The sequence below is a fragment of the Sorex fumeus genome, unplaced genomic scaffold, assembly GCF_029834395.1.
Source record: "Sorex fumeus unplaced genomic scaffold, SorFum_2.1 ptg000043l, whole genome shotgun sequence".
In the NCBI taxonomy this organism is placed as follows: domain Eukaryota; kingdom Metazoa; phylum Chordata; class Mammalia; order Eulipotyphla; family Soricidae; genus Sorex; species Sorex fumeus.
In genome coordinates, this window is record NW_026606100.1 from 44,408,229 (window position 1) to 44,432,056 (window position 23,828).

The following is a 23,828-nucleotide window of genomic DNA, read 5'->3' on the forward strand; positions in this document are numbered from 1 at the left end:
CATTCATTGTATGGAAGCTATAATAGTGCTATGAAAAAATTGGAGGATCTAATCTGGGATAAAGGTTTATTCTGATGGAAGGACCTGAGACCCTTGAAAGATTAGTATCATTTATGATGTTTAATTTTATCTGATCATCATCAGTTGAATGTTTTTCATTATAACTTGTTCTATATGTAAGACAACTAAGATATAATGCAATTAAAAATATTTTGGTATTGTTATATGCATGTTTTATTCCAACTATTCCTAAGAAAGACATTCTAGTAGTATAAAAATTCTCCAAATCATGAAATATTCAGACATTTAAAGAATCATTGTCTTCTTTAAGTAATGGTATCTTCAGATTGCCCTCACTCTTTTTTTTTCTTTATTCTCAGATGTTTAATTGATTTTTAAAAACAAATTCTGTAGCGGCAGGAAAGATAGTACAGTGGGTAAGAAGCTTGCTTTGCATGTGGCTGACCCGGATTTGATCCTTGGCATCCTATATGGTTCCTTGAGTGATTCCAGAGTGCAGAGCCAGGAATAACTCCTGAGCACTGCCAGATGTAGCCCCCAAACTAAAAAATAAATAAACCCAAACTAAACCAAGCCAAACCAAAACATTCTTTAACACCGTGTTCATGATTGGTTTTAGCATAACTACTGCTTTTCAAAAAAATGTGTGTGTTTTCAGTTTACCTTGCTTTTTCATAGTTTATGAATAGCTTTCTTAACTGATTATCTTTCTTATATGTAGGAATATATTTAAAAATTTTTCATAGTGACAAATTTATATTTTTTTGAATTTGAGATAAAAATGAATTCCTAAAACATAAGTGTTCAATTCATTTTTGTTTGTCTCTGACCAGCAAAACATGCTTTTCTCTGGCCATATTTTTAATATCTGCATGTGAACGATTCTCAGCAAAATATTTAAGATGTTCACACACTCAGCAGTGCGTTCTCTGAAACTAAAGATAACCAAAAAGATGGTGTGAGCTCTTCCTTCTCTGTTCTCAGATGGGAGTTACGTTTTCCAGCTCCTTTAATCACAAAGCCTTGATGATTTGCATAAGCCGTGTTTATTATCCCTCCAAAGGATGGCCTGCACACCTGCTTTCACGGGCAATCATATACAGATTTATTTGCGGAGTGCCTTACTCAGTAACAGCAGTCTTCAGAACTCAAATCGTTTTAAGCCCTCACTGCTCTTGAAATCACTTTCAAACACCTGAACATGTGACTCTGTAAACCCCGAGTCAGAGATTTAAACATTTTATTTTAAAAATGTATTTTTTTTTTGGTTTACATTACTATTAATGGTATCTCATGGACAGAATTCTAGTTCATACTATTTCATATCCATCACTGGTGTACTCTTCTTCCTCCCTGCTCACCGCTCTATTTTGCACACCCCTTCCCTTCCTCCTTTCATCCTCGCCATACTACCCCCAACTTGCTCCTTCTGCTGACTTTGGATCTTTGTTGCTACCTCCTGTGTATCCACATACGAGAGAGATCATTCTGTGAAATTTAAACATTTTAAATCCGTCTCACATCCTGCAGATTGTTCATTCAGGTGGGGGTTTTTATAATCATGTGGGGGTTTTTATAATCAGGGGGTTTCTCAAAAGTGGAAATCTCGATTCTCTCAAATTAGAGGCATTAACCTGAGTATTTTAAGTGGCAGATGAATGAAAATCAGTAGACCTGGAAGTCTTTGTTCTATTAATTGTTTCAGAGAGATCATGTTGAGATTCTGGGAGTGGGGTGGTCTTCCAGGTGCTCAGGGAACCTGGTGGTAATCTGTCAACCAGGCCAGATGATCCGGTGCTAGGGCTCGAGGATGCAGACCCAGTCATGAAGTATATTTTATCATTCTGTGTTTCAGGGCTGGAACAATACCACAGCGGGTGGGGCATTTGCCTTGCAATTGCTGACCTGGGTTCAATTACTCTATCCCTCTCGGAGAGCCTGGCAAGCTCCCTGTGGCGTATTCGATATGCCAAAAACAGTAACAAGCCTCACGATGGAGATGTTACTGGTGCCCGCTCGAGCAAATCAATGAACAACTGGACAATAGTGCTACAGTACTACAGTGTTTCAGGGAAAAGTCAAGCTGAGATTAAAATATCCCTAAGAGAGAGTATAAAGTCAATAATTAGACAACTCTGTATAGGTATATTTAGTATCTGTGTCATACTCATAAAGTTGTACATTGATTATTTCCTTGAGAATATTATAAATTTAATCACATTTTGAAAATTGAGAGTCTATTAAAAATGTGCATTGCTGAAATTTCAATTTTATGATAAAGTGAACTTTGTATTGTGTCGATGTTATACCATCTATTTTTCCTTTTCTTGAATCTTAATATATATATGTATATATATATATATTTCTTTTTGGTGGGGGGTTGCAGAGAGTTCACAGTTGACTGTGCTCAGGGCCTACTTCTGGCTCTGTCCAAGGATTCCTTCCTGGAGTTGCCTCAGGACCAGATGTGCAAGGCAGGCACCCACTCCAGTCTCCTATATTTCTCTGACTCTCTAAACTAATTTTCTAAAAACCGTATTTTCTTTGGTAGAAATATTTCTTTAACATCAGTTGCTTTGCAATCCTAAGTCTTCTTCACCTACTACGTCTTTTGAACCTTCATCATTCTTTCTGTTTTGTTTGGGGGGAGGGCCCACACCTAACAGTGCTCAGAGCTTACTCCTGGCTCTGTGCTCTGGGATCATTCCTGGCAGGCCGGGGGACCATAGGTGGTGTCAGGAATCCAACCCACATCAGCTAGCTGCATGCAAAGCAAAAGCCCTACCTGCTTTACTATCGTTACAACTCTCCTTTCTGATTTTTACTTTTTTTTCCCGCTTCTCTATTGATGTGATTATTAGTAGACATTCTTTTATAGTCCAAAGAGTAATCCTTTTGAACTTTTCCTTTTGAATTTTACATCAGAATGCCTTCTCTCTCTGCTCTTTATGTCTTTTTTTTTCTCTACTTTTTATAGTATTCTTTATGGGGGAGGTATTTGAGGCCACACTTGACAGTGCTCAGGAACTCTAAGTGGCACTGGGTATTGAACCAGGGTTGGCGGCATGCAAAACAACTTCCCTACTTGCTGTGCTTTGCCTCCGAACCCTCTGCTCTATTAGAGGTAATTTCAAGTACAAGAGGACTGAGATAATAGAAGCATTTGTCTGTGATATGAAGTGGGGTATTTTAGAATAGTGTTTTAAAAATAACAATTATTATAGCACAGCGGGTAGGGCGTCTGCCTTGCACGCAGCCAACATGGCCAACCCGAGTTCGATTCCTCCGCCCCTCTCGGAGAGCCCGGCAAGCTACCGAGAGTATTCGATATGCCAGACACAGTAACAACAGTCTCCAATGGAGACGTTACTGGGCCCGCTCGAGCAAATCGACGATCAACGGGAGGGCCTTTACTTTACTTTACTATTATTATTATTTTTGGAGTACCAGTGGTGCCCAGGACTTACCCTTTTCTCTGTGCTTAGGGATCACTACTGGCAGCTTCTGGGGACCATCTGAGGTTGGAGGCTTGAACCCAGGCCTGCTGTGTGCATGACGGATGCCTCATCTGCTACTGTCACTTTAGCCTCAGTATTTTAAAATAGTAGATAGCACAGCAGTAGGGTGTTTGCCTTGCATGCAGCCAGCCCGGCTGAGCTAGGTTTGATTCTTCCACCCCTCTCGGAGATCCCGGCAAGCTACCGAGAGTATCTCGCCCACACCGCAAAGCCTGGCAAGCTCCCCGTGACATATTCAATATGCCAAACACAATAACAGCAAGTCTCAAAAATGGAGATGTTAGTGGGCCCGCTCGAGCAAATCGATGAACAACGGGAGGATAGATAGATAAGTGATAATTGTGGGTTCTTGAAATGCAGTTTGCTATATTTTTTCTGTGAGATGCCTTTTTACGTATTGTTATTTGTCATAGTACCAAATATTATTTTGTTCTGCAGTACTGCCTCACCAACAGAGTGCCAAGTTCCCCCCAATCATATTCTAATCTTCTTTTCTCCCTACTGCTGGAATTTCCTCTTGTGAATCTTATTAATTCTTTCAAAAAATCAACACTTGATTTAATTCTTTTTTTGTATTGAATTTTGGATTTCTGAACTGTTAGTTTGTACTCAGATTTCTATTATTTTCCCTCTTCTGCGATGGGCTCTCATAGCTGTTCTTTTAGTTTCTTGAGGTGTGAGGTTAGGTCACTTATTTAAACCCGATTGCTTGTTTCCCAGTGAATGCTTAGAGAGTTGTGAACTTCCTTCTTCTCACAGTCCTGTTGTGTTCTGCACGCCTCATAGCTCATGTCTTCATTCTTGTTTCCCCAGTGATTCTTTTTTTTTTTTTTTTTTGCTTTTTGGGTCACACCTGGCAATGCTCAGGGCTTACTCCTGGCTCATGCACTCAGGAATTGCTCCTGGCGCTGCTCAGGGGACCATATGGGATGCTGGGAATCGAACCTGTGTCGGCCATGTTGGCTGCGTGCAAGGCAAATGCCCTACCCGCTGTGCTATCGCTCCAGCCCCATCCCCAGTGATTCTTGAGGTGTGAGTTGTTGAACTTCCATGTGTTTAATATCCCCTCTACTTTCTATACTCTGATCTCTCTCTCTGCCATTTCACAGTATATGATCCAAGTGCATACTTGATATTCTTACTTTTCTTCTTTTTCTGATGATGACTTGCTTTGTGTCCCAGCATGTGTCTATCCTGGAGAATGATCTGGAAGCAGTGAAGAACAAGTTGTGCTCAAAGTTCCGTACGTAGATTGAGAACTCTAGAGATATTAAACCCATTTCCTCTATTTTATCTCCAAGGTTGCTCTTTCCTTTTTGGTTATCTACCTAGTCAGTGGTGAAAAGTGAGGAAGTTTTCAGTGATAATTTCTATTCTCAAAAATTCTTTCCCGATATATCTCTTCCAGATCTTTCTAGGGCCTCTATAATTTGGATGTTATGCCTCTTTAGGCTGTCTGCCACATCTTCAGAGAAACCCAGCTTTATCAATTTTAACTATATTTATATACCGAGTGACTCTTGTATCTTTGAACTCTGTTCCTCATTTTCCAAATCTCAGTTTATGGGAAATTTTAACTTAAGTAACGTAGCCATATTTTTCTCTAGCTTAAGTCACTGTTGGAAGGTCTGTGATAACGGCTGTCGGAGTTCTTGTAAGTTATCACTTGTCCATTCTCTGAACAACTTGATAAGAAAGTTTTTTAATATAATTTTTATATTATCTATGTTTCCTTATTATAAATACTTAGCTTAGTAGATCATTTGATTGTGGATGAAAGAAATATAAATTTTGCTAAGATATTTTTTGTCTTCTATTTAACTCATTTTCGTGTAATTGAAGAGTAAAATAACACGGGCTTTCAAACTTGAGAGCTTTGTAGTTCAAACAGTATTTCCACCTTGTGGAAAATGGTAAAAAATGATGTTTTTTTTGTTGTTCATTTTTCTGTTTTCTTTTATTTTTCACTGAGCCAAAAGTGAAACTACATTGGGTTCCACATATATATTTTATTTTGCTGGGGACTGAGGATTATTTTTCCCCTGTACTCATAGCTCTTACTGAGTAATAATCTAATGTTTGTGCATAAAAATTTTAACATAAGAGAAGCTACATGGAGTTCAGATGAGGAAGAAGAACTATAATTTATAATAATTCTTTATTTTCTATTTTTTCTAGAGGAAACAAATCAAAGTTTATTGTCTGACATCTCAGTTTACCATCTATGTTTTTGCCTTACCACCTTAATTTTCTGGGGCGCATTTTATCAAAATGTTTTATCCTATAAATATGTTCAAGCTTCAAAGTATTTCACGATACCATATATTTGTATTTAAACAATTTTTGGATATGTTTATCTTGCATACTTTTTTTATCAGTCCAAATTAAAGTTCAAAGTTCTGTTGTATTACATGATTTTTATTCTTGGTAATAAAGAGCATTAGGGTATTTATACAGGATCATTTTTCTTCTTGAAAAGATAGTGACTAATACTTTCTTCAGAAGTGGAATTATTGTGTATTTTAAGTTGCAAAAATCTGCTCTTCTAACCAGAAGATAAAAATGTCTAATAAAATATTACAGAAACAAAGTTCATTAAATAAAATTATTAAACATAATGATAAAAAGACTTAAAAGTCAAAAATATAAACGTGTATTACTACATTTTTGAAAAACATACTGCTTTCCACAAAGGCCAAACCAGGAGACATTCTCATCAGCAATGAATGAAGACTCCTTTCTTACAGCCAGCATCCCCACCAACACTGGTTGTTTCAGTCTTTTTGACAATGCAGTGCTCTTTGGTGTGTTATGATGTTTCTTTTCATTTGGATTTTCATTTAACATATAGTAAGTCATACAGCCCACCTGTATGCATATAGCATTTGCTGCAATTTGACTTTGCCTTATAATTGTATTCTGCTCAATATAATCGGCAAGAGTACTGGCAAAGTAATACCAAATTCTTTTCACTTATCAGACATCACAGACTCTATTTTTTGAACAGTGGTAATATTCACTATGAATAAATATTGTTCGGTTAGTTTTGTCAGCCAGATTTCTTTGCTCTGGGGATGCTGTGTTATTCTTTTCTGAAAACATCTCAAGGAAGAGGACTTAGACTGTGATCTTGCCTCTTAGATACTGATGCCAATTTCAGCATTTCCCTATGCTTATATTAAGACCCACGAGTTCACACGAATACTGATCGTTTCCTTTATTCTAAAGTTGATTTTTAAAAACGTGTCCTTCTCTTAAAAAATTTTTGCATTTAATTAAAAAGTTGTGATTTATAGAGTTACCAATAGCTGTTCTAGGCATTCAAAATTCCAGCACCAATCTCCCCACCAGTGTTTCTGTGCTCCCCCCCAACACCACCTAAATCTGCCGCCTTCCTTCACAGGCACATTTCAGAGTTTCATGGTTGTAGTTTAGTTTTCAGTGTTGTTGAGTCTGTGCTTTGTATATGTAGCAATACACTCTCCCACATCACAGTTATAACTGAATCCCCTGGTCCCTTCCCCCATTACTCCTCCTTATCATCTTCTTCCTTCACCTCTTGGTTTCTTTCATTCTCTGCCCTTCTCCTCCCTGTACTCTGGGGTTCAAGTCTGTCTATTCTATAGTTAAAAGAAAGGAAATTTGACTTTGTTAGCCACTACATAGATTTTTATTGACTTCATCTTAGAATGCAGTTTTCAGAATCACTAACTCAAGACTCTGAAATGTGTCTATGGATTAGAGTTTAATATTTAGTTAGAACCTTTTTCTTTTTTGACTTGTGTATTAGTCACTGTGGTTCACAAAATTGTTGATGTAAGAATTCATGCATAAAACATCCGGGCACCACACCCTCCAGCAGGATATCTGCTGCTTTCATCCACCACAGTCCCAGTGACCTTCTCTCCCACCCCACTGTGAAAAGCCCTACTGAAGACCAACTTTTAGTTGCCTTTGGGCATCTGTTACTCCCGTCCTCTGTTTCTTTGTATCCAACATGTGAGAGAAATCATGCTGTCACTGTCCTTCGCCTTCCAGCTGACTTCACTCAGCATGGCCCTCTCCAGATCCATCCATATACCAAAAAATTGTGTGATCTCATCTTTTCTTAAAGTCGGGCAGTAGTATTCCAGCTACAGTACATTTTGTTTATGTGCGCTCCAGTTTCTTTATCCAGTCATCTGTTCTTGCACAGTTGGGCTGTTTCCAGATTTTGACTCTTGCAAATAGTGCTGCAGTCAGCATAGGAATTAATGAAACAGCCGTGTATTTAGAACAGTCCCTAACCATTATTCTTAGGGTTTGTAAATCACCCCAGAAAACAGTACAAGCCTGCTTCCTAGGATTTTTTTTTCGTAGGCCCATAAATTGATAATGGTTTGTGCGATTTTAAAGAATTGTGGAGGAAGAATGATGCAGAGGTAGGAGGTGAAAAGCAGAAGGCAAAGAGGAAGCAGAAACAGCAGCAGCCAGTCCACAGAGACCAAAATATTCTTAATAAACAAAGTAATCTTTGTCAAATTATTTCGAAAAATCTGAATCATGAGAATTGTCATCTTTTTATGAGGAAAAAAAATTATTCACACTCCAGGTTGATGCACGGTAGCAGTTTTTATTCTGGAGTACTTAGTGAAGAAGAATAAATTGATAAGATTTATTGATATCAACATTGCAGGTTTATATAAAAGAGTGAGCTATGCGATGTTTTCCCTTTTATAAGGCACATGTTGATGAAAATTTGGCTTTATGTTTGTAAGGGTCTATCTCACAGTGATTCAGTTAAAAAATTTTTCATTTTCATTTTTTTCATTTCATCATCCTGTTATTCGTCGATTGCCTCGAGCAGGCCCCAGTAACGTCTCTTTCATCCTAGCCCTGAGATTATATTCAAGGCTCTTTAGGAGAATGAGACCCATCATTGTTACTGGTATTTGGCATATTTGGTACGCCACGGGGAGTTTGCCAGACTCTGCCCTGTGGGCAGGCTACATTCGATAGCCTGCAAGTTTGTCCAAAGTAGGAATGAGACAATAAGATGTCATTAAAAAAAGTTCTGATAAGATGTCAGGGATCTGGATTTTATAGTCTCTGAGTCTTGGCCGCTGATGGGATTACACGGCGCCAGGGGGCCAGGTGGTGGGTGTGACCCTCGCCTACTGGAATTTGGAGGATCTGGGTGGAAGATGCTCGACTCCAATCCGAGTAGGCTTGGAGGTCTTTAAAAGAAGAAAAAAAATTTTGTCTTAGAACATTGAAGAATGAGAAGTTATATTGAAGAGCAGAATTTGAGGTTATATTGACATTTGAACATATGTATCAGAATTTTTACTTTATTTCAACTTTAATAATTAGCATATCTGTTAAATACCATTTGATATAGTTATGCTAGAAATATACGTGGAAATTAAAATGCATGATTTATTACTCTACAGAAGTTCTTTTATAATATGTGACGGATAGCAATGTAACAACAAAAGGAACTTATCCTGCCTTTGAAACAAGCAGTTGGTGATTACTTTTGGATTTCGGATTTCTAAAGAATATTTTTACATAAAACTTGTTTGATTAGTCCTGATAATGTCCTTGTTATGTTTTCTGTTTGTTAGTTTGGGTTGCAAATTCATAATTGAAATTTTATATCATGGGGGAATGAAATTCATGGGCACATACAGTCTCCACCATTATAAGTCCAGGCTGTAAAATAATCATCAGGTAAAATTTGGTAAACAGAAAACCATTTGTTTAACAAAACCTGGTAAACATATTTTACCTGTATGATGCTTTCAAGCTGCTTTTGCAGCTTACAAAGATAATCTCATATACTGACAACAACATGAATAATTTCAACTCTGTCAGGAAGTACAAGTTGTAAACAAGTGATTTTAAAATATACATATATGCTATTTAGCTTGAAGTGTGGCACCACCAAGGGATTTCCCCAGAATGAGCTTACATTAAGAGTTAATGTAATTCAAACGTACACTTTTGGTCTCAGAAATTATTTAAGCTAATATACAATGATAATTCTTTAAAAAAGTCAAAATAAAAAACTATGTAAACTTAACTGTTTTCTAGTTCTGCCATAACCAATGAAAGGGTTAGCCATTTTAAATATTAATGTGCATCATTTGTTTTTGGTGAATTTCTGATTATCCAGCAGCAAATATTAATATGAAGCTCTGTAAATGAATAGAGAGACAATTATATGCTCACTTAATCACTGTCACTGTCCTCACGTTGTTCATTGATTTGCTCGAGCAGGCCCAGTAACGTTTCCATTGTGACAATTGTTACTGTGTTTGGCATATCGAATACATCACAGGTAGCTTGCCAGGCTCTGCCGTGCGGGTGAGATACTCTCGGTAGCTTGCTGGGCTCTCCGAGAGGGGTGGAGGAATCGAACTCGGGATGGCCATGTTGGCTGCATGCAAGGCAAACGTCCTACCCGCTGTGCTATTGCTCACTTAATATTTATCAGTTTTCATATTGGAGTTAGGGATGAACTTAAGAGATGGAGCATTTGCCTTGCATGAGTTGAAGACTTGGGTTCAACCCCTGACACTGCAAAAGAGATAAGAGCCAAATTTGGAGCCAGATAACTTAGTGCTCCAATTTGTTAATAACAGTTTTCTTGATCTTTTTTTTTGGGATCTTGGGGTTGGGGCACATCTGGTGATGCTTGGGTACTACTCATTGCTCTGTTTGGAGAATGCTCCCAGCAGTACTAAGAGACTGTGCAGTACTGGGGATTGGTCTCAGGCCTCATTTTCATTCTCTCAGACCACTGAGCCATCTCTCTGGCTCCTAGTTTTATTTTTTGCAGTTCTGCCGTGGTATTAAGTTCTGCAATTGTTTTCGTAGTTAATTTATTAAGTTAAAGGAATGTTGATCTCTTTAATTGTTTCAACTCTGTCAGGAAGTACAAGTTGTAAATAAGTGAATTTAAAATATATTTGTGCTATTTAGCTTGAAGTGTGACACCACCAAGGAGACTCCCCTGACATTAAGGGGTACTTCAAGCATACACTTTTGGTCTCAGAAATTATTTAAGCTAGTATGCAATGATAATTTTTATGGTTAAGAATTTTATTGTTTCCATAGTTAATTTATTAAGTTAAAGGAATGTTGATCTATGTAAGTATTTCTTATTCGAAAAACTCACGGTTTTATTTTGGAATCTCTTCCAATGAAACATCTAATTCTTAGAAATCTACTGAGTATTAAAGCCTTTTTAAAAATAGGTTTAGGAGTATGATTATATATTTTTTCAAAGCAAATAGTCATAATAAACTACAAATATAGTGTTGTAGAACATTTTGTATTTTTACAAAATTGATCATCCATTTGATTTATTTTGTGTGTGTAAATATGTCAAGCTACCCAAGATGTATTCGATATGCCAAACACAGTGACTACAAGTCTCACAATGTTACTGGGCCCGCTTGAGCAAATCGATGAACAACAGGAGGACAGTGACAGTGGCAGTGTAAATATGTGAATGATGAAAAGGCAAATTAATTTTTATCAGTGGGATTGTTTAGCCAGCTGGTATAGGAATGTATAGGAACACAGTGGTTTTCACGAATGACTTTTGAGAGTGCTGATGACAGGATTAGTCTCATCTCCTTAAACTGTCTCTCAGTGTTGGTCCCTGAGTTGTAGCCTAGAAGTACAGACATGTATGATGTGAGTGGCATTCATGCTGGTTGGCAGAGCTGTCCTGTTGTTGCTTTTGCAACAATAGGATAAGAGAAAATAGCATAAGGTACAATACAGTAACTAAACCTAGAGATGCTGAATAAATTGCCTAAATGTACCTTTCAAGCAAACTTATTTGATTCCAAGTTCCTGTGTTTCTCTCTCTCTCTCTCTCTCTCTCTCTCTCTCTGACTCATTTCATTAAGCAGATGTGCCAGTTTAGAAATGAAAATAGCCCTAAGAATAATGATGTAAATATTTGACTCCACCCTATACCTCATTCAGGATACCCTCAAGACTTGAAAGGGTTTTGGGCTGGAGAGATGCTTTAATACAGGTTGTAAGGCACTTGCCTTGCCCAAGCCTGACCTGGATTTAGTTACTGCAAATCATTCCCAGGCAATACAAGGAGTGATTTCCCCGAGCTCAGCGCCAGGAATAAGCCCTGAGTACAGCTGGGGTTAGCTCCCAAGCCCACCTCCACTTTAAAAATAAAGTCTCACAAAATTATTTAAATGACTTAATTCACTACACTTTATTTAAGAATACTCTATGAGATCACCCTCGTATTTGAATGACAAGAGAAAAATGTATGGTGTAAAATAAAAATACGGCCTTCCCAGAAATGTGATGCACTTGTCTGTGATGCAGAATATTAAATGTAACTTTGGTTTTGACTTGCAGCTTGTACATGCAGTGGCCATGCAAATATTTGTCATATGCACACAGGAAAATGTTTCTGCACAACCAAAGGAATAAAAGGTGACCAATGCCAATTGTAAGTAGAAGAGCTTCAGCACTTTGTTTAATTTGAATTTGTTTTGAGCTTTTGATTTTTAATTGATTGAGATTGTGCAATTGACAGAATTGCTGATGATGGTTTTCATGGACACAAATCCAACAGCATCCCTCAGGTTTTCCTAGCCCCTCTCTTTCACACCTGTGTGAACTGAATTTGTGCTATTTTTTCCCCCTTTAGTTTAGTACCTTCACTAAGAAATCTCTATTATAAGTTATATTCACTTGCATTTACTAATTCTCAGAAAGGATTAAACTTTTTAAAATAATACCTTGGTGGAAGCTTTAAAAAATAACTTTTATAGAATATGTTTGTCTGTTGTATCTCTCTGAAAAAAATGTTCTTTGTTTTTCGGGAAAGTACCCTTTGTATGCCAAATCTGCATTTTCATCTTTATAATTTTCCTCTGTATCTATTATGTAACCCATACGTAGTGTCTTTTTGAATTCTTTATTATTACTGAATTTGCGGGCTGGAGTGATAGCACAGCAGTAAGGCATTTGCCTTGCGCACAGCCAGCCTGGCAGATCCGGGTTTGATTCGTCCGCCCCTCTCGGAGAGCCTGGAAAGCTACTGAGAGTATCTTACCCGCATGGCAAAGCCTGGCAAGCTACCCGTATTCAATATGCCAAACACAGTAACAACAAGTCTCATGATGGAGATGTTACTGGGCCCACTCGAGCAAATCGATGAACAATGAGAGGACCGTGACCGTGACTGACTGAATTTGTAGTTCTGTAGCCTATCAATTTTTATCAATGGTTTTGTCTTTTTAGAATTTTGTTGATACTGTCAATTCTCCCCCGCAAAAACATAATTTTAAAAGTATTTGTTAATTATATTTAGAAGTGTTTTTCATATTCTCATTCATACAAATGTTGTTAAAATAATTTTTCATTTTTGTTTTCATATATGCTTGTGCCTTTATATTATATATAAACTTACTGTATTCTACTCTCTGAGACAAACAGTACATTTCAACAATAATTATGTCATGATAAGAATATATTCAGGATTCTCCAAAACTATAAATATATACTGTATAAATATATGATCAAAGAAGTCTGTTAATAGCATAAAACATATTTTTGTTTTTATGTAAAACAAATATTATTTCCTGCAGAATTATCTTAAATATTTCAAGTTGTTTCTTTGACTAGCTGTTGAGGGTTTCAGGTTTCGGAAATGTGAGCAGTCCCAGTTCTTTCCTTTTTTTCTCAGACTCTAAACTTAAAAATGAAGTCAAACTGTAAAACTTGGGGATATTCCTCTTAAGGAAGGAAGATAAAATTTGACCTTAAAACAATGGTAGTAAATGAGTCCTCTGCTTAAAGGCAGGAAATTGCCTCCAATAATTTGTAACATTACTGGTTTTCATTAACTGAGGGTCTCAGGCTTACAAGGACAGTATTAGTTTCATACTCTGCTCTTGCAATTCTTAATAAATTTTTATGATTCCTATAGTGAACACTGGCATATGTATGTCTTTTTGGACTAATTTTTTTGTATTCTTAGGGCATATATCCAGGAGCAGAATTGCTGGATCATATGGGAAGTTTTGGGGGGTGATATTTTGAGGAGTTTCTAAATCATTGTCCAAGGAGGCACCAGTCTCACCGTGAATGGGAGTTCCTTTCTCATCACATTCCTACCAACCCTAATCAGTGCTCTCTCTCTCTTTCTCTCTTTTTCTCTCTCTCTCTCTTTTCCTCTCTCCCTCCCTCCCTCCTTCTCTCTTTTGTATAGGCTGTTCTAGCTGGTGTGCGGTGACACTTCCATGTTGTTTTGGTATGCATGCATCGCTGATAATAAGTGATGATGAATATTTTTTTCATGTGCATCTTTATGTCTTCTTTGAGGAAGTGTCTATTTTCCTCTCTTCAGTTTTTGATGGAGTTGTTTTGTGTATATGTATCTTGGGTATTAATTACCTTTTGATGTATCTGTACAGACATTTTCTCCCATTCAGTATGGTGTATTTAACTGTAGGCCCTCATGCCAACAAACTCTGAGAAACGATCAATGGAACTGAGATGAGCTGTTTGGGGTGTTGGGGAAAGGAGTGTGACATAATAGGGGAGGAATCTTGAAACTGATGGAGGGAATTGGTGTATGCAACTATGAAACAATGACTTCAGTACTATCGTAACTATGATACCTAAATAAAAAACATTTTTTAAAAAGGTGCCGGAGGTGAAATAATGCAGAAAGTTACAAAAAGAAGAGTTCTCTATTTTTGTCTGTACTGCAGATTCTGGCTCTAATTTTACCTGCCCTCCTCCAACACTCCACAATTTATGTAGTAGATCCGATATTTTATTTTTGTTCTGCAATTTCATCCTGATGATAATAAACACAGGCGGTTTTTTTTAAAGTTGCTTTTTGTCTCAATAATTTAAATATCTCATTACCTCTTATGTTCTACAGTCATGTAACATAATGTTATATCATCAAAAATATAAAACCCTAAGAAGGTGACATAAAACTCACTGGTAATCGTAAATGTGTAGTTAAGCTTAGATTCTGCACCAGAAGTTTACGCACTAAGTTTATGGTGCATAAAACGTGAATGGAGGGAAAATTAAAGTGTAAAGTTTCAGAATTCTATTGACATTAGGTTGCTATTAGTTTTAAATGCGATGTTACAGTCGAAGGAGAAAATTCAAGTGGTAGAACATATGCATAGCATGTGCGAGATTCTGAATTCAGGCTCTGCCCCTGCATGATTCTTGTGTCTGCTGCGGATTGCCCTAGGAGCTCTCGCATTCCCTCTGGGCAAGGTCTCTGCCACCTCTGAGTAACTGTTTGGCTTACGCACTGAAGCATCATGCCCACATGCTGGGCTGGGCATTACCACAATTAGTTCCCAGGCTCTTTAAGTTCTACTGGGGTGGCCCTTATTTAAAAAAAAAATCCGCAGATTCCGTGGAAGTGCTCAGGGGTTATTCCTGGATCTGTGCTCAGGAGTGAACACTGGCAGTGCTCAGGGGCCTGTTTGCAGAGCTCGGGGCTCATACCTGGAATGGGTAGGATGCAAGGCAAGCATCTGTTATAATTTTAAGAAATTTCGTGTAAGTTCATAATAACCACAAAGGAAATAATGGTAGTAATTACACAGAAGAACACGCTAAGTCAGAGAAATCAGAAGTCACACAAAAAGCAGCCCAGTAAGAACAAAGGAGCATTGGACCTAAATTTAAATAAATAGCAAAAAGACCCCACCAAAATCAACAAAAGTGGCAATAGTAACTTTGACTCAACTATCAGTATAGAGGGATTAAATAATCTGACCAGAAACACTAACAAAAATGAAACAATTAAAGATCCTTTTGATATATTTTTTACGAGAGATTTAATTTTAAATACATATATGGACAGTGAATAAATGAATGGGAAAAGACATTTCATAAAATGGTAATTCTCCACTTCCCCCGCAAATTTTAAAAGGTAGAGGTAGCTATCTCAGATAAAACAAAACTTAAACTAAGAAATGACAAAGAGAAGCAAAGAAAGTTGTCATATAATGTTATGGCGTTAGAATATGTGATTAAATAAATTTAGCTAACAGAGCTAAAAGATGAAATAAATAGCAGGACAGCAAAATAATACCCCAATTTCAGCAACAAATAGATGATCAAGCGAGAATGATAAGAAAATAGGGGCTTGAAATAACACTATAAACCAAGTATTATAGACATGTGCAGGCCTTTCAGCTAACTGACAGCAATACACAAACTTCTCAAGTGCATATGGAACATTTTACAGGATAGTCTATATTTTATAGACAAAAACAAGGCATGCTAATCTCAAGGGGACAGAGATTCTTCGAGATTTCTTCTTTAATATCATTATATGAAACTTAACATCAGTAAACTTTGAAAATGGAAAATTAATGAGTAGATGTAAGTGAAACAGTTTCACAAATAACCAGTAGATAAGAGAAGAAAATTCAGGAGAATGTAGTATCTTGATTTGAACAAAAAATGGAACTATGGTATACTAAACTTTATGGGCTAGAGAAGGGTTTTCAGAAGAATAAAATGGAATACAGGATACTTCCTAATTTTAAGCTATATTAAAAAGTTATAGTCGTTAAAACAGTATGGTGCTAACATAAAAACAGACAAATAGGTGATATAGAAGTGAAGAGCAAGAAAGACATTTAAGCATATACAGCCAACTAATAAATGGCAGGAATAATAATACGACACAAGAATGCTTACTTGGAAAAAGTCAGTGTCTTTGATAATTTGTGCTATGCAAATTGAATATCACACATAAAAGAATGAAACTATACTTTTTCATGTTATTCAGAAAAGATAAGTTGGAATGAAGTACTTCATTATAAGACCTCAAACCACGAAACTTCTAGGAGAACAAAGGAGAAAAACTTCTGGGCTTGCATTTCTACAATTTTGGGTATTTGGGCACTAAATCCACAAACCACAAAATAAAAAAAATGGACTGCATCAAGCTAAAAAAGATTCTATACAGAATATAATATAGTCAATACTGTGAAAAGATTACCTACAGAATGGGAAAATATTTGCAACATTCTATCTGACTCGGTATACAACGTCTGTAAGGAACTAATATGACTCAGTAGTAGAGGTGTAGTCCAAATATCAGCAAAATACTGGAATAGTATTTTTTCTAAGAAGATCTATAAGTGGCTAGTAGGTACCAGAAAATATGTTGAATGTAACAAGTCATTAGGAAAAGACAAATCAGAACCACTCTGAAATAGTACCTCAAGCTTGTCAGAATGTCCTTCATCAAAATACAAGAAAGAACACACATTGGTGGTGATGTTGAGAGAATGAGTCCTAATAATAGCTAAATTGTAAACTTGTATAGCTGCTATGGAAAACAGTATGGTGGATCCTCTAAAATTGAAACAAATTACCATGTTATCTAACAATGCTCTTTCAGAGAATATATTCAGAGGAAATGAAAACACTAAGTTAAAATAGATACATGCAACATGTAGGGTATTTGGATGTGCTTCCAGTGGTTGCGTAGGTGTCTTGTGTGTGTGTGTGTGTGTGTGTGTGTGTGTGTGTGTGTGTGGTCCTGGGCTTCATTTCTGATGTGTATGACTTTCTGGGGACTACTGGAAGTGGTCCTGGTGGCCCCCAAGCTTTGCTTGTTGTCACTGGCTTACTGATATGCATCACTACAGGATGTGGTCCCCACAACAAATAATATCAAAAAAGACATGTAGACCTCATATTCGTAGAAGCATTATTTATAATAACCAAAATATGGAACAGTCCAGGGGTCCATCATCGGATGAAAAATTTTTGCATATGACAAGTCAAATAAAAACATGTTTCTAATCATCCCTGCATTAGATCTCATCCAATCAACTTCTAATTGCCAGAAAAAATATCTAAATTTTTATGGAAGTTAATAAAATCTTGTCTGGTACACAATGTGAAGCTCAAGTCATTTTGGCCAGACAAGGGACAGCATTAATTTATCAGTGGAGTTGAAACAGTGCCACTAGATCTTTTGGGGTTTTGATTATTATCTTACAAATAAGGGCTAGAGCGATAGCACAGAGGGTAGAGCATTTGCCTTGCACACGGCTGACCCAGGTTCGATTCCTCTGTCCCTCTAGGAGAGCCTAGCAAACTACCGACAATATCCCGCCCACATGGGCTGGCAAGCTCCCCGTGGTGTATTTGATATGCCAAAAACAGTAACAACAAGTCTCACAATGAAGGCATTACTGGTGCCGGCTCGAGCAAATTGATGAACCATGGGAGGACAGTGCTACAGTGCTTACAAATAAGATAGAACACATGGCATTTAGAGGATCCCAATGTTAGAGTGGGAATTTGGGGATATCAGGTAATAAATGATCTGAATCGGTTCTTGGAGCAAATGGAGATACAATTCTCTTGCCCGATTTGGAGTGAAGAGGTTGCACTAGTGCAGAGCCCTGAATTTGACTCTTGGCCTGTGGACGATGAGCCACCAAAGTAGAAGGGGCCAAGTGGAAGAAGTGTCTTCCCTCCAGTTCTCTCCGCTACTCTGGACCCAGGCAGGGTGTTAAATCAAATTAGAATTCTGGTGCCAAGACAAATAACAGGTGTTGAAATGGAAGAAATGAAAAATATATTTTCAGATATGAGCTGGAATTTATTTGTAGGTGTTGTGCCAGAATAATTCTCGAGGTTAAAATATGGGCAGGATTGTGATGAAATGTCATAGAAAATATATTTTCTGTCTTGCAATCTTACCACTTGTCAAGGCATACTTTCAATTTCTGGTCCTTAAAAGACCTTGGAGATTACATAATTTCTGAGGCAACAGAAAATGGAAGGTAGATTGGAAAAAGATATGTGTGATGCAAGTCCCAGTTAAGGACCGTTGTGAGAGGCTGCTGTGAACACTTGTAAGAGTGCTAGTGAAAGCAATCGGAAACCCTCCCAGTAAATAATTTCAATATTTAATTTCCGCCATTTTGTTTTACCTGGTCTTTTTATTTTATTTTGTGGTGGGGGAGGCAGAGGATAATTTAAATTCATTTTTCCATTTGGGGAGAATCTAACTTTCTTTTCTATTTATTTTGGTCATCTTCTTTTGGGCCACACCTGGCTGTGCTTAGGATTTGAGGATTTGCTCCTGGTTCTGTGCTCAGGGATAACTCCTGGCAGGGCTCAGGGTACCTATCAGAGATCAAACCTGGATTGTCTGTCCGCAAGGCACATGCATTATCTGCTATCTAATCTCTCTAGCCCCAACTTTCTTTTCTAGACTAGTTTTGGCAGATAAGAAGAGCTTCATAGGACAAATATAGAATGAATATATCTCTGTTTCTCCTAATGAATGCATCTTTGTTTTGTGTTGTTGCTTTGTTATCTTCTATGACATTTTCTATATTGGGAATGGGGAAAAGCTGCAACCCTTTGTGTTTTAATCTGTGTTGTTGTTATACAGTGTGGAGGAATGAATGATCTGATGTAGTCTGCTTTTTCATTAAACAATAATTGTGGGTCAGAATGGTAGTATAGGAATTCCTGGTACTACGGGATGGTCCTCGAGCATCACCAGTCTGATCCCTGAGTCAGAACCGGGACTAAGCACCGAGTACTGCCAGGTGTGGTCCCTAGTAGTATTTTTTCTTCCCCCTAGACAAAAATTACACATATATTATTCCCTTCATGTTGGCTGCGTGCAAGGCAAACGCCCTACCACTTGGGCTGGAGTGATAGCACAGCGGTAGGGCGTTTGCCTTGCACACAGCCGACATGGCCGACCCGAGTTCTATTCCTCCGCCCCTCTCGGAGAACCCGGCAAGCTACCGAGAGTATCTTGCCCGCACGGCAGAGCCTGGCAAGCTCCCCGTGACGTATTCGATATGCCAGACACAGTAACAACAAAGTCTCCAATGGAGACATTACTGGGCCTGCTCGAGCAAATCGATGATCAATGGGAGGGCCTTTACTTTGGGCTAGAGCGATTGCACAGCGGTAGGGTGTTTGCCTTGCATGCAGCCAACATGGGCAACCCGAGTTCGATTCCTCCGCCCCTCTCGGAGAGCCCAGCAAGCTACCGAGAGTATCTCACCCGCACGGCAGAGCCTGGCAAGCTCCCTGTGACGTATTTGATATGCCAAACACAGTAACAACAAAGTCTTCAATGGAGACGTTACTGGGCCCGCTCGAGCAAATCGATGATCAACGGGAGGGCCTTTACCTTTACCTTTACCTTTACCTTATATTATTCCCTTCATAAACACAATTGGATAAGTGATGGGTGAATTTAGTTTTCAGTTGCTAACACTAAATGTTGTTAGTGTTTTCAGATCATTTTTGTCTCTTACTCTTATAACTGCATATCAGACTATTAGTTTTGTCACAGAAAACTGTGGCAAACGTTCAGGACCCCTGAAGGTAGGCTTGGTGGGGTCAGTGAAGAACACGAACAAGCTTTTTCCGGTGTTGAAGGAGATCTCTGCTTTATTCCATTTTGTGTCTATATGTATATTCATTTTCTACGTGCACATCTAACTTATGACTTCATTATAGATGGAGATTAAACAAACTTTCTGTCTCGCTTGTTGTGGTTGCACAGAATTAAAAATAAGTTCCTCAAGCATAGTATGCAGGGTTCACAAATACAACTCATAAATTGAGTCAAATTAGCACAAAGGGTTCATTAGACATTGATTTATATCTTTTTTTTGCCTGTTTCCTAAGTTTTTTAAAAAAAAATTTTATTAGTGAGACACCATGAGGTACAGTCGTAGACTTACAAATTTTTGTGCTTGAGTTTCAATTTTACAATGATCAAATACCCATCCCTCCACCAGTGCCCATTTCCCACCACCACAGATACCAGTATCCCTCCCACCCCCACCCCACCCATCCCACCCTGCCTCTGTGGCAGGGCATTCCCTTTTGTTCTGTCTCTCTCCTGGGTGTTGTGGTTTGCAAAAGAGGAAATAGGTGGCAATCATGTTTGGTCTATAGTCTACTTTCAGCATGCTTCTCCCATCCTGGGAGGATCCTCCCAACACCTTTTATTTGGTGCTCCCTTCTCTATCTGAGCTCTCTTTCCCCCTAGCATGTGTGGCTGGCCTCCAAGCCATGGAGTAAAATTCCTGGTACTAATCTCGGCCATTCTTGGCTGTTAGTCTTCTATTTTGTTACTTTATGTTCCCCAGAAGAATGCAATCTTTCTATGTCTATCCCTTTCTTTCTGAGTCATTTCGCTTAACGTGATACTTTCCATGTACTACCACTATATCTAACTGTATTTTGAATAATACTTTTCATTCCATATCCTTCAATCCTCAAATTTCCCGTGAATACCAGAGAGTGCTCAGTTGAAGTATGTGGTAGTGGGGACCGAACCGGGAACAGCCACTTGCAAGGCAAGCGCCTACCCACCAGTCTATCACTCCTGGCGCCGTGTAATCCCATCAACGGCCAAGACCCAGAGACTATAAAAACCAGCTCCTGGAAGAGAACAGTGCAGTCTCCTGCCCCCGTGCCTGGCTACCCTCTCTGGGGCCCCTTGGAAGGGAGTGGGTTGAGCTTTCCTCCCCACCCCGACCAGGGCTCCTGCAGCCGAAGACCTCCAGGACCAACCACCACCATGCTGAGACCACTCTCCGCACACATGAAGGTACTGGCAGAGGGACAAATCCATGCGGGTTCTGGGGCCAAGATCTCCAAGTCTACTTGGATTGGGGCCGGGCATCCTTCACCCAGATCCTCCAAATTCCAGTAGGCAGGGGTCACACCCACCAACTGGCCCCCTGGCGCCGTGTAATCCCGTCAATGGCCAAGACCCAGAGACTATAAAAACCAGATCCTGAAACTGTGCGGCTGCATTTGCGGCCGCGCGACATCTTATTATAACATCTTATTATCTCATTCCTACTTTGGACAAACTGGCAGGCTAACGAATGTAGCCTGCCCACACAGCAGAGTCTGGCAAACTCCCCGTGGCATACCCAATATGCCAAATGCCAGTAACAATGATGGGTCTCATTCTCCTAAAGAGCCTTGAATATAATCTCAGGGGTAGAATGAAGGAGACGTTACTGGGGCCTGCTCGAGGCAATCGACGAATAACAGGATGGTCGTGATTCGTGATTCCATATCCTAGGACGTTTTTTAAGGCTTTCAAGATATCCGGTTCCCTTCATTATTTCTCGTTAAAATGTAACCAACTCTTTCCCCACCAATAATTACAGGTTCTAATTTGCCTTAAAAGATCTACCTTTTGATCCTCCCAGGATGGGAGATGCATGCTGAAAGTAGACTATAGACCGAACATGATTGCCACTCAATGCCTCTTTTGCAAACCTCAGCACCCAACAGGAGAGAGAGAACAAAAGGGAATGCCCTGCCACAGAGGCGAGATGAGCTGGGGGGGGGATCTGGGGGGTGTCGGAGAGATACTGGGATACGTGGTGGTGGAAAATGGGCACTGGTGGAGAGATGGGTACTCGATCATTGTATAACTGAAACCCAAGCACAAAAACTTGTAATGTCCACAACTGCACCTCATGGTATTTCACTAATAAAAATTAAAAACAAAACAAAACAAAAAAAGACCAACCTTTTGTTTTATATGTAACAAACACCACAATGGCCTGCTGCACCTTAATTTTTGCCAAAGGTCCAATGTGTCATATATTTAGTCATTATTAGTACTATACTTCTCCTAATTTGGCACCCGTAGGGTGCATTTTAGTTTCTATTTTGTCTTCCACTTTCTGTTTGTCTAACGCATTGTTCGGTGTTTGTGTAAATGTTAATTCACATTATTGTAAGCCATTCATAAATTTCCTCACAGACCCGTGTAGTTTATATCCTGTTGCATATTTTGTAAGGGCCGAGTCTCCAATCATCATTTTTCTGGAACTCCTAGGACTAAACTTACAGATCAACCTCAATGCACATATGTAAGTACATGGATTCCAAGAATGGGGGGGGGGGGGGGAGGGGAGGGAGGTTGTTATCTTGTTCCAGGAAAAAAACATTCCTTGAACATTCCTTCCACCATGCATGAACCTTGTCACACTGCAGGACTGGTAGACGTGGCATAGTTTCTGTGTGTTAATGGCCCTATCAGCCTTGATATCTGTTTTTTTAGATATTTCCTAGGTACTAGAGGAACTTCTTTGCTTGTTTAAGGCTGTAAGGCAGTACCAAAAGCCATAAACCCCAGAATGTCAGTTCAGACAACATGGTAGAATCCAACTGATGCTTGTTCTCTGAACTCAGGTTTGAGGAGTTCTCGTACCTGTCCTTCTTTCCTGGTAAGAAGTTCAACTTGAGAAAAATAAGTTCTCTTTTGAGTCTTTGTTCCTGACTTTTAAACTCTTGGGTCTGTAAGAGTGTTCTTCTGACTTAAATCTGCCATCAGTCTTTCTAAGCCAACAAAGCACGTCGCCCTCCTGTATTAGATTGAGTTTCATTTCCTTGTCAATTGTGGAAACTTTCTGGACACACGTGTCTTTATTTCCTAGATTCTGTTACAATTTTACAGTTCGGTTGAATTAGATTGGGGGTAATGTAATTGGGTTCTCACCGAGAGTCATAAGCAGGGTCTACCACTCCACTTCTAAGAAAGCTCCTTGTGCTGCAGGCTGTCCTTGCTATTCCACAGTGAAACAGAGAAGAAGATTGCAACCTTGACGATTGCAGCCTGGCGTCTAGAAACCCGGGTGGAGCAAGACCCCTTCAGTAAACACACCTGGCCTTAAAACTAGACTTACATTGTGTAGAACTGAAATGTTAGGGCTGTTTGTTCAAGGAGTTAACATTTCCTTCCTCGAGTAATTACGGTTCCCTTGGCAATTGCTTGATATCCTCATTCCACCATGCTTTCATTTAAATAAGTTTAATCGACTTATAAGTGTATATCATTTAGAGTTTGGTTCCTAAACAGCCTGAGGGGCATTTAGGGTCATTTTGTCCTTAGCATCCTATTCATCTCCTAAAACAGTTGCACTTTTTCATCTCCTATTAGAGATAAAATTAACTATTCTTATTGAAGTCTATCTTTTTGGAAACTCTAAGCGTGATACGATCTGACATTAATATCAGAAATAACAAAGAAGTTTCAAGTACAGATGGTCAGAATAAGTCTCAATACTAATAGACTTGTGATTATCAGTAAAAAAAAAGTACACAGTAACAAACAATTAGGGTGTAGGATATAATAATTCTAAATTGCAGAAAACTATAAAATGAAATATAGATGCCAAAGAAAGGGAGCATAAGGAAAGCTTTTTTTTGGGTCAGTCTTTATTTATTATGAAA

General features: G+C 38.6%; 1 protein-coding gene across 1 annotated transcript in view; it reads left to right on the plus strand.

Annotated features, from left to right (window-relative positions):
• The window catches only part of ATRNL1 (attractin like 1), a 788,116-nt gene that overhangs the window by 217,207 nt on the left and 547,081 nt on the right, over nt 1-23,828 (plus strand). Inside the window, exon 20 of the mRNA XM_056120591.1 lies at nt 11,922-12,015. Coding sequence (XP_055976566.1) covers nt 11,922-12,015 — 94 coding nt within the window. The remainder of the gene's footprint in view (nt 1-11,921; nt 12,016-23,828) is intronic.